The sequence below is a fragment of the Phalacrocorax carbo genome, chromosome 3, assembly GCF_963921805.1.
Source record: "Phalacrocorax carbo chromosome 3, bPhaCar2.1, whole genome shotgun sequence".
Classification (NCBI taxonomy): Eukaryota; Metazoa; Chordata; class Aves; order Suliformes; family Phalacrocoracidae; genus Phalacrocorax; species Phalacrocorax carbo.
Window position 1 is genome coordinate 34,042,666 of NC_087515.1, and position 14,757 is coordinate 34,057,422.

The 14,757-nt window shown below is 36.1% G+C and overlaps 1 protein-coding gene across 23 annotated transcripts in view; it reads right to left on the bottom strand.

Moving 5' to 3' along the window:
- Positions 1-14,757, bottom strand: part of NRXN1 (neurexin 1) — a 726,568-nt gene that overhangs the window by 426,368 nt on the left and 285,443 nt on the right. For all 23 annotated transcript variants that reach the window (XM_064446453.1, XM_064446475.1, XM_064446474.1 and 20 more), the window contains one exon: positions 1,108-1,546. In XM_064446453.1, the coding sequence (XP_064302523.1) occupies positions 1,108-1,546 (439 nt within the window). The remainder of the gene's footprint in view (positions 1-1,107; positions 1,547-14,757) is intronic.

Below are 14,757 nucleotides of genomic sequence, written 5' to 3' on the forward strand. Positions count from 1 at the left end.
AAATAATTATTTTTCATAGTCCTTGGCTGGACTGATCAATTGAATTTTGTCTGACTTTCAGCATAGATTTGACTGAAATCTTCAACTTAAACCTGCACCTAAGATTTGCTTGATCTGAAATCTGATTTGTGGGTAGTAAGAAAGTAAGCCATAAAGCAACTGCTTTTTGGGGGTGAAGTTTCAGAAAGAAATTGCAAATGCAAGTCACGGAAAAGGAGTCACCCAAAGGAAGAAAGTGACAACCCCCCCAAAAAAATCCAAAAGAGGAGGAGCGTACATTTTTCAACACTCAATTTCAGAGTGTAAATAAACTTCAGATTGGATAGTGATATTAATTGGAAAATTCTTTGATGGACTGAATTACAGACTCAGTACATTCCCCACCCCCTGCCAAATCCTGGAATAAACTACAGGAAAGATACCATAGAATAGATATGTCCTTTAATTAATGGATGCTGATTATTTGCTGAAGTCAAGATATATATTCAAGATCAGAATATAGCTGAAAGACTAGGTCAGTTTCACTAGTTAAATGCATTTTATGCCATAACAGATTTCAGCAACATTAGGAAGAGTTTATGAATTCTTTCTTTTTACCATTTTCAGTGAGATTATTTGTTGAGTAAACTAGTACAGAATATGAATCATAGTGACAGAACACAGCAAGTCATTCATTTCCATTTCTGCTAATATGTGTTAGCCATTCATTAGCATATCATTTAATTATGCTGAGATCTGCTGACATGATTGGAAGGTCTATGCTGTTTCTGTGGGCAAACTATTCCCTATGTTGGGGATTACTTTCACTAATTCTTTTTTGCCACTTCAGCTATTTGGTGTAAGCAAGCACAGAGGGAGATTTGTTTGTTTTTGAAGTACACAACACACTTACCTGCAAGATTAAGTACCTGATTACCCAATAAATGTTAACATAAGGTATTTTACTCTGTAAATCATTGTATTCTGGTACTTGACAGTAAGGACTTCTTATATTTTCCTTATTTTTCAAATGTTGCAAAACTGTAATGGCGGCAGCATAAATATACCCATTATTTTCTCAGATACAACCCAAAAAACCATACTGAATACTAAAAAAAGGAAGTTTACCTGACCGTCCATCCCGTTGAAAATCCACATGGTACCATTCACCATCATTCACCTTCTTCTGCAAGGCTTTTATTTTTATAGTACCTGATCCCATGTCTAACAGCAGGTAGAGGTGGCCATCAAGCATCTCAATGGCAAAAAAGTCAACCTTCACCATCTGTGGGTGCTTGGCATCTTTTTGGTGCCTTGGTTTTCCATGACTGAAAAGAATCAGGCCATTTGGCTCAGTTGTACGAAAGTCAAATGATATTGAGCCTGTTTTCTTGGCATTCCACTTTGGCAAAGAGATGAAAGACTCCGGTGTTTCAAATGTGATTGGATCTAAGGTTGCAACATTCTCACATTTAAATGCTACAACCCCATGAATCTTCATTTTAGGATCTCCTTGCTTGGCAAGCCGAGATAATTCCAACCTGACATCGTTATTTTTATATACAACCTGCAAGCAAAGCAGAGAAGTTACTAAGAGGAACGTGACCACTTTAACCAGATATAATCCTGAGTAGGCACATTATTTAAAATTTAATAATGATGGTATATGAATATGATAATTTACATACACACAAAATTAAATAACTATTTTCATTGACTAATTATTTAGTAATAGTTTTCATTAAAGCAAAGAAAGTTGCTCTAAAAACATCCCTAGAGTTAATTCAAACAATCTGAAAGAAGCGGTACACAATTTATACTATCAGTTGCAAACTAGCTTGCATGGCCTTGATTGGTTAAAAGCCCTCTTTGCACAGTCATTCTGCTACATTGAAGAAGTATTAGATTTCTTCTTCCTCTAAACCCTTTGTCACTGTCTTAACTCTTCTGATCGTGTACAGAAAATGTACCAAGGTCAGATACTTTATAATATAACATCTTTTCAGTTTGTCCTTGGCGCTGAGCAATAGTAGCATCCATGGTATTCATGAAGCTATAAAATAGAGATACTAGTATCATACAGGTCAAAACAGACAAAAACAGGACAATCTTTGAGCCAGTTCAATTGGACAAAAAAATAAAACCACTTACGTATTTTCCCTGACTGAAGACTTTTCTGATAAAAATGAAAGACAATATTAGTTTTAAATCCAATTGACCTCCACAGCAAATATTCTTGATTCAAATCACATATTTACTCTGCCCAGAGAAGCCTGTCATGATATAACCATTTCCCAGGGTTTTAGTCTTTATTAGTATATTCTGAAATTGCTGGTATTTCTGTGTTGTCCAGGATACAAGGACAGCTTAAATGAAGCTCCCCAATAGCAAAGGTGCAGACAAGTATTTTGTCAAGATTTTTAATTATTCAATAAACAATATACTCAAGCTAAAATACAGTAAAAGCAACAGCTCAGCAAATCAAAGTGCTTTGTGCTGAGGATTCTTCATCTACAGTTTCTATACCATTCAGGACTAGATCATGTCTGGCCCCTGATCCAGTGTTTCAACTATACAATGTAGTCTGAAGATGTTCAGGGGATCAGTCACTGGTTTAGAGGTGAAAATACCTTATTAAAGGTTGAAAAGTGCTTAATGAATGCTTAGGGTACAGCTTCTGGATTAATTTTCTCTGAAGCCTAGTTTGAACACAGATGAAACCTCTCTGCAAACTGAACTGACACACAGTAAGTGGAAGAGACAGGGGATGCACTGCAGAACTGCTACTGTTGGAAATCAAAACACTAGCATATACACAGTCTAAGATGGCATACCCCACAAGTGATAGTTGCTATTGAACAATGGTATTTAAAGATAACAGAACACTAAAGAGATGATTGATAGATCAACAGTTTTTCACTCTAAGAATTGTGTTCTTTCAAATTATATTATTATCCACACAGCAAATTTCACTATAAGCCATGGCAGAATTATTCTACTACATTAAAAATGTGTCCTAAAAGCTAACAAAAAGCTAATGTCTCCATTTTATTTCAGGGTTCAGTACAAATACTGCTGTTCCCACTGGAGCTGTGTCTCCAACGACAACCAATAAACCTCACTGTGGATTCCTGACTGCAGAAGTGGTACTCTGCCACAGAGGCAGATAACATGCATTGCCTTCTTGAAGACATCAGAAATTACTAGAATTGGAATAACTTGTAATCTTAGAGAATAAGGATACGTATCTACATTTATCAAATACCTCTGTAACACCTCAGAGATCACAGATTACACAAAAGAATTTGGAATAGTACTGGTGAATAAGCACATGCAAGTGATTTCCCATTGGGGTGACTTCCTGTCTTTAGAGTGAAGAAAGCCAAAAGGCAGAAGAATGCAGCAAAAAGCCAGTATCCTGGCAGGCAATATTAGTTAGAGATAGCTGGTCTCATGAAACTTTAGCCACTTTCTATGGCAAGAGGGTTTTTGGATAGCTTCCACCTCATTTGAAGGAGTTACAGGGGGCAACATTTCTAGAATATACTGAAAAGCATTAAACAGAGACTAGAGGTTGTGGTAAAAAGAAGGAATAAATGGGTTGTCATTAGAATCAAATCATGCTATTGACAATGAAAGTAAGTAAGGCAACAAAGAACATACTGAGAAAATATTCTCTTCTTCTTGCCTACTGAACAAAGGTATATACCAGGACAGTACAAATAAATGTACAAAGAGAATTTCTTGTTTATGGACAAATTCAAATTGTCTGATATTAATGAAAGCTGTTTGACTGAATAATAAAATTAATAGTTAACAGCTATGTTAGAAAAACTGAGCAGACAAAAGGAGAGCTAAGCTTTCCTTGATATCTAAAATAGCTCTACAGGCTTTGAAGTAATTTGCCAACTCAGAAACAGTAATTATTAATAAATATGGTTCATGGACAAAGTGCAAACAGGAATACTGACAATAGTTTTCTCAATAACTCATCACCAGCTCTGTAAGTATCTTTATATATAAAATGTGAGGGAAAAATTGCCAGAGCACTCTTATTAGAGTGACAAATATTGAGAATTTTATGCCACCAATATTAAAACATTCTTGGAATCCCTAAATATCGCATATGACAATTTCTTAATTCCATATTACACAATTAAGACTTTGTAGTTACTGAGATGTGAATGACGGCATCTTATTACATTCGTTTGTGGAAACAGAATAAAGTCTACATCTATGTTTTAGAGTGTTTATGTTCTAAGCTTTAGGTTGTTTATATTCTTTTAATCTTACAAAATTGAAAATTTAGGACTGAGTTATTATGGAAAATTAGTATTAAAACAGAAATATATGAACCATAACTGAAAACCATAACTGCACAGAACAGTAAACCATTAACTGAACACAGCTGGCATTTGGAAGCCTGTTTCCTGGTGTCATGCTGAGATTCTTACCCCTCTCCCCATCTCCCTGTCCATGAAAGATGTACTCAGCCACCAGTGAAGCACAGCAAAAAGGAGAAAAGGTGTACGTTCACAAGAAGTAGTAGTCATTAAATTTCGGGAAAAGAACTGAAGAGTAAGGAATAATTCTGAGACTAATATCTCTTTATAACTCATGGTGGTATATACTTCAGAATCTGTAATGTCTAGAGTACAAATAATATATTTGTAAATTTACTCATTATTTTCCAAAGATTCTGATTTTTAATTATGCTTTTTAAATTTTTTTCCTTCTGGGTACATAAGGACAAACATGCTTTTACTAGAGGTTATATTATCCATTGTTATTTCTACCTAAAACACCCTACATACTGTTCTTCATTAACTCAATACATTCTTCCTCAAATAGAGACCTGGATCCACAACTATTTAGGTGAAGGTAATTTACAGTGGAGAAATATTTGACTCATGTTCACCTTTACTCCCACACAACCTATCAGTCAGTATCCTTGCACTGCTACATGCTCTCCTAACACATCTGTTGGTCTGGGCCTGGTAATAGGTTGCTTGGCCTCTCACTCACTTTTATACATGAGCAAGTACAATATAATTTTCCTGTACATGAAACTGCCAGCCCTCAGGGAATTATACCATGCTATTAAGAGCACCTTGAATATGTTTTCCATTCATTGTATTCTTTCCTCTTAATATTAAGTAAGGTTCAAGACCTCAGTCTTTAAAATATCTAATTACCTCATTCTTGGAAACTGCAAAAGGTCACCTAAACTCCCAAGAAAAAGGAGCAGTTAGCAATTCCCCACATAACCTGCAACAAAGCTATCCAAAGGAAGGAATAAACTTGTTTTCCAGAAGAGAAAGGGCAGAGCTACACATCATTTTACAATCAAGATATGAGGTCCCTTTGCTACCATCTAGGCCAACCACATGCCAGGTAACTTATAATAGCACAGTGCTGAGTCTTAACAAATAAGTCCAGCTAAGAGAGGGCAGATATTAACTTAAGCTGAGCACTCTCTTTAACATGGTCTGTGGTCATCTTGGTGAACAAGCAAAATTAATTCATGCTTCCCAAAGACATATAATGTATATAATTTACTGCAAGCCAGGGCCCTAGTATGCAATGAATTCTACAAACTTCTTAGGAATTCACTATGGATCTTGCCAGTCATAGTGACAGGTGCCTTCAACAACAAAAAATGTAGCAGAGCAGCCAATGAAAAGATATTAATAAATCCACAATGTATAGATGTATTAATGACTTTGAGAAAAGGTGAAGGAGGAGACAAGGAATTTACTGTTGATATTAGAGATGTATCCTAAACAGACAACAGTTCAACTATCAAATTAAAAAGCCAATATAATAAAAACATTAATATCAACTAAACCCTACAGGTTTATTTCTACTGACCCTATCCCATGAAATTTAAAACCATGAAAGACATGAAAGAATCCATATCTCAACATAGGTTTCAATTCCAAGTGTAGACCTTTTCACATTAAAGATTTCTTTTTGTGTTTTGTACATCAAATACTATGAGTGAAGAAATGGCATTATTCTTAAATATTTCAGAATACGGACCAACTCTGCTAGCAACAGCCTTTTAATCACTGTGATTAAAAGCCTTTAAATTAATATGAAGCATTTCTTTCAAATTTCTTTACATTATTAAAACAAATTATGATCCTTAAGGAGCTAATAACTCTGCCTATTTTGCAGCATCTAGGTTTCCTTGAGAATCAAAGAGAAACCAGGAGTTCGGAGCACCTATGTTATGGTCTTGCTCTGCAGAGCTCGTCTATTTACTTAATAGGGAGGTGAAGAATAAATATTTTTCTAAATGCAATTTGAATAATTGGATTAATCCAGCCTCTAAATCTGTTTAAAAAATGAATCACATAAATCCTTAAGTTACCATAAAGCAGTATTTTCATATTTTCATGAAACCTGGATCACCTAGTGCAGCCAACAACAGTTAATTCTCTAAAATGGAGACTAGTATTATCCAAAATGGCTCAGGTAGGTGCTGCTAACCTACAATTTTATGCTGCACGGTGAAGTCAGCAGGAGATAACTTACTGATGTCAGAAACTGTAGCAATGGGACTTACAGTAAGTGAAGCCTGAGGCAGTTTTATCAGCCTGCTTTAACAGCCGCTAGAATTTCCATGCTCATTGAGAACTACCTGGTGCATACAGCAAGCACATTCCCCAGAAATCCAATTGCAAAACTGACCCTTGAGACTTATAATGTGGGTATTTTTTTGGTATTTGCGGAATGGTTTTGAACTAATCCATGAATGTCAGCCTCTCACAGGAGACTTACCATTTTACAAATATGCCTCAATTCATTTTCCGAGGTCCAAAATGAGTACATCAAGGAACAGTACAAACTATAGATTATTTACACAAAACCTGAGGAGCCCCAGTTCAAATGTTTGCAATGGGGTGTATTTCTGAACACAATGTGAAAGCACACGGTATGAATGACAACAGCTATTCAAGCTTCTAGGATTATTCAACTTCATAAATCGGCTTTGTTTTCTGAACACAAAGAGATTAGCAGGTATAACAAAAGCTTCAAGGAAACAATCTATTCATCCTCCAGTGAAATGGTTTTAATTTTCCTGGGTTGGATACGTGTGTGTGCGCGCGCGCGTGGTGGTAGTAGTGTGGGGCATTTAGAAAGGAGTTTGTTTTGAGCACCAAAACAAAATCTGAGTGTCTATAGAGTCCTACTGAGTGGGAGGTAAGCCTCAGGACAACAAGACAGGGTTCCATGGTATAGATATAAATACCTGGAGAAAACAATAGCGCGTGCATTTTTCTGCATTACTTTAGATCAGCTAATATGGTCTGGGAAACTGCTGTGCAAGTTTCAGCTCAAAAAAAGCTCGACTTATTGGGGGGGGGGGGGGGGGAAGCATGTCTAATCAACTACAGTGTCACAAATTCCATGGAATATATATCTGGGAGTTTCATGTTCTCCTGCCTCTCTTCCTGTCTGCTCTGAACATCCAAAACCGTGGAGCAGAAACAGAGGACACTCAACTCTCCATGCACTCAACTAAAATTGGACTTGGCTCTTCATTATGACAGAAGAGGAAAGAAACCCACATGAAGGCTACTGATTGTCCAAGCCCAAAGGAGCACTGAACATTGCTTAAGTTATCCAGTAGGAGAAAAAAGAATATTTAATGACTGGAAATGTAAAATGGCTATGTCCCCTCTCACTGCACTGTCTTTTGAAAAATATGAAACAGACTTTTTCAAAGCTAACATATTTTTCATATAGTGTGACCGTATAATTTTATTCTACTGTTCATAGCTTTAGATATAATGAATATATTTTAAAATCAGACATAATCTCCACAGACTACTTTGTCCTACAAGGTAGAAGGAAAAGAATCATTAGAATCATTCTTGCTTTAGAAGCCAGAACCAGTAATCCAGAAACTTGTGTTTAGCCTGCATCTGAATGCCTCACAGAGAACTTAACTTCTCCTTGCCTCTCTGTAAAATGGATACACCATTTCCTCACATGATAGAAATTTGCATGAAGACTGAAGTTTGCATTACCAGCATTGGGTCTCATGGAGCTTCATCCAAAGTAAATCATATTTCCACACACATTTCCTATAGGGTGTCATCCCCCTCCCATTTCCTTTTTAAAGGAAGATGGCAGCCACTATGTCAAAAAGAATATGATATTCCAACTTTCTAATATACAACTGCAAAGTACAGAGCACATTGTCCATTCAAATAGAAAAATAAAATGTACCCAATCTGGTCAAAAGTTACACTCAAAAGCTGGGCTTGAACAATACATGTCTCAAAGTAAACACAAAAGTGTAATATACTGTGCCATGATAATACACTCAGCTAGTGCTTTAAAGCCACACTGGACAGCTAACTAGAGACAATAAATCTGTGATGTTTATTGTTTCGGCAACTAAGCAACACAAACATTTTCTGCACTCATCTTTCTCAGTATTACAGGATATATTGCACATCAGACTTTTTTAAAACTCTGTTCACAGAAAACAGACATACTTAATGCACACAAATTATCTTCTATTTAAATAGCTTATATCATATCCCTGCAACTTCTAGGAAGGCAAATGGGTACAAAAAGAAAAAAAAAGGTTAAAAATTAACAAAATTATATGGAATTCCGCTATGAACTCAATAGCGCATCTGATTGTCCACTGTAGACTATCTGAAAACCAACACTGCCCTACCCCCAGCGGTGTTAAAATAATTTTTAAAATTGGGACAACAAATAGCTCACAATTTGGTACTGGGAAAATACCTTAATTACTCTAAAGCAGTAATTGGTAATGGTCACACACAGTTGTAGAAACTAATCCAGCACAAACATAATCAAAGTAATAGGTAAATTGTGAATGTTACAGGGCACTGTTTTGAGAAACTTTTTATTTGCTCTTCTTTAGATTCACTGTGCAGTACTGGGAAAGTCAACTCAGTTTCATGCATCAGTCACCTATTTGCAGAATTAATACAGTTGTGACAGCTGACCTTCTAGGCAAACTGGTCTCTTATGCTGGAGTTTCAAATGCTGATCTCAGAACTGTGTTTCTTTTCTCTCTCACTTTGCCTGTCTGAATAGATGCAACTAAAGAGGATGCCAGAAAACACCTTTTTATGTTCTAGGTTACTAGCATATCATTTAACATGTTATATTACCAGAAGTCAGAAAAAAAAGATCAACATTTTTTTCTAACAACCTTGATAATGGGATTGTTATGTTTTTCACCCTGCTGTGGACACAAGTCTTTTGAAGATCTTTTTTCCCTTCTTCAATAGACTATTTTGTTATTCTTTGTATGCCCTGCTGTCAGCTGCCAGACTGCTAAATGTTTCTGACTGTGGTTGCTATGCTTTCTGTTTTTAAGAAAAGGGTTCAAGTTCTCTCTCTCTCCCCCAGCCCCTCCCCCCCCTTTTTTTTTTTTAACTTCCCATGGCACAGACTCATAGAAATTTCTTGGCAACACCTAAATTGTGGAATTTAGGAACAAGTTGGTTCCACAGAAGCTCAGTTGGCTCCCATGTAGGAATAAAGCCTTTACCAAGACATAAGTCACAAAACAAAACCAAGAGAAACAAGAGTCACCAAAAGGAAAACAAAATGTATTATTCGAGGTAAAAGCAGCTTTGCATTAATACATTATATAAAGTCTAAGGAAGAAAACAAATGATATGCTACCTTTTCTGTCTGGGAAAAGAAAGGGCTACAGGAGACTCAATTGTTGTGCTGGATTTCAGCTTTTTCCTCCCCTTTCTTTCACAGTGCATCAAGAGTTACCAAAGACTAATTCTGCAGAAAAGTCAGAAACATGCTATTTTTCATCTTTCCTCGTTAACTATTCCTGCCCAAGAACAAGCAGGAAAACTCTCTAGGCTTTAAAAGCTTAAAGCTTTAAATTCAAGGTCAGAAAATACAGAAACAAATTATGGGAAAAGGCAAAAATAATGTAAAGGTAAAAATGAAGGTTCTAAGGAACATCTTATCTTAAGCACAACTAAAAGCAATGTGGCAGATGCACTTAAGAACTGAGCTACCTAGGGTAGGAGATGGGGGGGTGGGGGGGTGGAATGGGAGTGGTGACAAAAATAGCAAAAGAATGAACCTCAAAATAAGAGGAAAACTAAAACGGACCCAACACATAATCCAAGTTTGGGAGATCAGTGGTCTGAAGACAAATTAAGAAAAACTTGCTAAAAAAAAAAAATTAATTACCAATACACGTAACCCTGAATGTCTCCAAATAGTTGAACAAATATTTTTTTTCCATATTAAACACATTTGAAAACATATATAAAAATAACTGTAGGCTCCAATTAAATGCAGAACATCAGTTCTGCCTATCCCTTAGTGAAATGAGGGAGGTTTATTCCACCCCTCACTAGCTTTCTTTCCTTCAGCCTCTCACATCAGTGTATTACTAGCTGCCAACTTATGGCTTTTAACCTTACTACTTCTCCAGAATAATAAATACCTAACTGGCTGCTTCTCCTTCTTTCTCACTCACATAGTTTACTCTTTCATCTAGCCGAATAGCTAATTCTTGGCCGTGGGTGTTTCTGGCTGCTTTCTGTTTTGGACTCATCTGCTCTGCTTCCTGATTCCTGGTTTGAAAGAACCTTCTGTTCCACTGAGGGGAAAATAGCCCTCTAATCCTAGGCTGAAATGCCATGGCTATTGTATGAACTTATGGCCAGCCTCCATGTAGACAGCATCCTTCCCTATCAGCTTTGTTAGCTGACTATCTGTTCAGTGAAGTTGGCTGCTCGTTGACAAGCTATAGAAACTTTCCTTCTCCCATTCTAGCTAGCACAATACCTAGCTACGTTAGCAGCTCTCTGATTTCAGCTTGTGATATTAATATAGTGACAGTTTATGCAGTTGTTGGATAAATTCTGCCCTATCATGTTTATGTAAGTAGTTAAAAAAAAAAATCAAATTCCCTCCCACTAACTATGGTGCAAACTTTCCTTTCACTTGTGGAGTGACTGACACATTCCTGGAAGAGATCCAGGAAATTTCTTCCCTACTTTCATCTGCAATTTCTTATGAATCCTTATAATCCTTTTAATGTATCCTTTTTGCTTTCCAATACTGCAACATCAGTAACTCTTCACATCAGTGTTTTGAAATTGTATTTGCTTTCTCAGATACCTGTGACAATTGGAAGCTAAGTTTTCTCTAGTACTTTTGCATACAAAGTTATTACTATAATTCCAACAGAAGGAACATGATATCAAGCTGCCATATGTTTTTCAGAGGCAGCTTTTCCTTCACTATTTTTCAACGATACAGAGAGGTACACCTCAAGGCTGCTGGGCAGCGTGGTTCCTTTGCACTCCATTCTAGTGGTCACAACCTATATTTCCTGAAATGACAGATAAAAACCAATACTTGGCAGAGAAGTAAATGGAAAAGCAGGGCTCTTCCACCTCAAACATCAATCTGTATAGTGCACAACATATATGGCTGAAACAATTTATACATTTTCAAGAAAGGGATTAATTTAATTCAAGAAATATTTCTAAGGCATCTCTTTTATATTTAAAGCATCTTCAACCACAGCCTACCTATGGGCCACCTTTATGTTAATAAATTTTACTGAGGTTAAAGCTGTACTCCAAAATAAACTTGCCGAACTCATCCAAATTAATTATCATCACTATAATGACAAGGAACAGGAATATATTACTTGGTTTTCAAGGTGTGGCATCTCACGGTGGTGAAAGAACAAAGTAGAGCACTCATACTTAAGTATGCTGTTTAAAGGGTCTGATTCTGCCAGATGACCTCCAAGACTGAGACTTTGGTGTCAGCTTAGTGTTAAAGGAATGCCAGATAATAAAATCCCCGTTTGGTTTTGTACTGAGTAAGAGGTCCTCAGCTTCAAGCAAGATCAATTCTTTTGACGGATAATCAATAAGAACATAAAATACTACAACAAACTTTGTCTAATAACATTCAACATTTATACAACATTTATATGGCAGCTTGCCATATAATACAAACTATCAAGTGCCTTTACACATGCCATTACTGGTTACTGTAATCTAATGCACATGCAAACTTTTAAAGTGTACTCTTCTGCAAATTTTATAGGTTTCCTGAATTATTTTCCCTTATATTAGTGTGTCTGTCACAATAAACACACTTCTCAGTGCTTGTGGGAAAACAGTTATGAAAAGGACTAATTTTTAGTAAGGGGTAAGCAGTGCAATTAAGCATTTCTCACTTCCCCAGTGTCATTGTGTACATCAGTTGAACGTCTCAGCAATGTTCTGGCATTTATTTTCACCTTTAAACGTTTGTTGCTTTTGTTTGTTTGTTTGAATTTCAAATAAACACTTGAACTTGAAGCTACCTTTTATATCAAGCATATTTTGAAACATTATGAAATATAATTTAGGAAGAGTGGGGGGGAATAGGCTTTTCCTCAGGCAAAAACATAATGCAAAATTATTTTCTATTTTCATTAAAATACTTTATTGGGACTACATATAGGTTGTGCGCTGAATTATGCATAAAAAAATCAAAAAGGGTATACATTAAATCTAAAAAGAAGAATTTAGGCGGCCATGTCTATACTATTAACTATTATCTGTGTTCCTCTTGGTACAACTCTACTCAGAAAAAGCAATGCAAGACTATGCATTTTCTTCGTAAAAGTTTGCCAAAATTATTTTTGAGATTCTGCTTTCTGTAGTGGGGCCTTAGTTCCACTGAAACCACTATTTTCTGGTTAAAGACTGCGAAAAAACCTACTATATAAAGACCGAATCAGAAATAAGCATTAAGCTGTTGATGATGTCTAATAAAAACATAACTCATTAGAAGATAACAGATGAGAAGGTAAAACTCAGTATGGTATGGGTCTCGTGACTGCTGTATAGCCCACAAAGAAGAAAGCATTGGCCTTTCTGTAGAAAATGAATTCATAATAGTCTCATTCTGACTAAAAGGCGTATCTGAAGACAATATTTAGCAAGCAGAAAAAATACTGTGAATAAATTATGTATATAAGGTAATAGTCTTAATATATACCAATAAATAATACCAGGGCATGAGATTAAATCCTACTGTGTGCACCCATGTGACATCACCAGAAAACAAAAGGGCATGCCCTACCTGCTTGGACTGGTGACATACCCAAGGCATAACCCAGTCTTTTCTTTGGAACTGTTTGGCTTTCAAAAAGGTGGTTCCTGAAGATGAAAGATACTATGAGGCTAACAGGAGGCACACTGCTTTCGGGAACGGTAACATTAATAATTTGCTCTTGTAAAACCTGGCCTGCTCATGCTATTTCCATTTATATTGACTTCATTTCTGTAAAAGGTTTTTTCTGTGTTACCAGGTGGATGTCCACCACTGATAAGCGAGGGGAACAGCTGCTTTACAAAATATGAACACACACACACACACACCCTTCCCCACCATCTCCTGAAAGCTTCAGCTTAAAAAGAAAAGGAGAATTTTTGAAATATGAGCTCTGTTTTTTTGCACCACTTAGTTTTTATAACCTTTCAGGGTTGATACCTATATGTACAAGTGACAGATTTAGTTCTCAAGCAAAAAATGGGGGTAGTGCCTAAAAAGTATATGTGGATGTTCAGTATGCACAAACATCCATATAAGACCTTGACCCAACATTCAAGTATTGTTGTGAAAATATGGCACTCTAACTAGAATCCAGCCAGATTTTATATAAGAAGAGCTGAGGACTGAAGGGATGCACATATCAACACTATATACATTTTTTTTTAATTCTCAGGAAAAAATATTAAAATTTAAAAGATTCTCTGTATTAATCACAGTAAAATTGTTTCCAAATGGAACTGTAAGAATATTGATGGAAAAGCTGTTCCCTTTCTTCACAGTGAATCATTCAATTTCTGAATCAAACTTTAAGCTTTCTTTCAAACAGTGAAAGAATCTTTCAAAGCAAATCAGTAAAAATTAAGATGACAAGGATCCTACACTGAAAATTTTAAAATGTCTTCCTTTCCTCCTGAAGTTCATTTTGACACAAACAATGTGACTGACCTTAGAAAAAGCAAAAGCTATAACCAGTTACCTGCTGAAGGGTGGTTTTCACATTCCTCCAGCTTTGACCTCTCAGCACAGTCCAGTAGCTGAGTATGGCAATATGCTTTCAAAAGACAAGCTTGGAAACTAGAATTCTTAGCCGCCCTGGATATTAAAAATCATTGACTCAACAGATACAGTGGATTCATTATATGATTTTTTGCTATAAGTCAGCCTGTTTCTAAATCTGTCTCACAGGAATGAGAACTTGACTTTTATGCTTCCTAACAACTTCTGCTAAGCTTATAAGAAAAGATAGGATGGCACACTGATTGATGAGATTTATTTAAACTTGGAGTATCTGCTCTTAACCTTTACTTAGGTTAAGTTTGCCATTTACTTCATAACTGACTTAGACATTGCAAAACACTATCTTTTTCAACTAATAACTGACATCATGTATTACATCATAGGTTACTACCACTAAACTGGGACCAATTTACAAAACACCTTAATGTACCGGGTGGGGCGGGTGTGCGTGTGTTAGGGAAAAGAGACCAAAAATGTGCTCCTGCTCATCTCTGCTATAGATTTTAATTGAAATGAAACCACTCAGAAGTTTTAATACCAGTTTCAGTATATCGGCATTTCAGTTCTTGAAATTGATAAGAACATAACCTCCAAACACAGATAAAACAGAGTATTTCTACAAACCTTTAAGGTGTTATGCTAATCATTTTGTTTGCA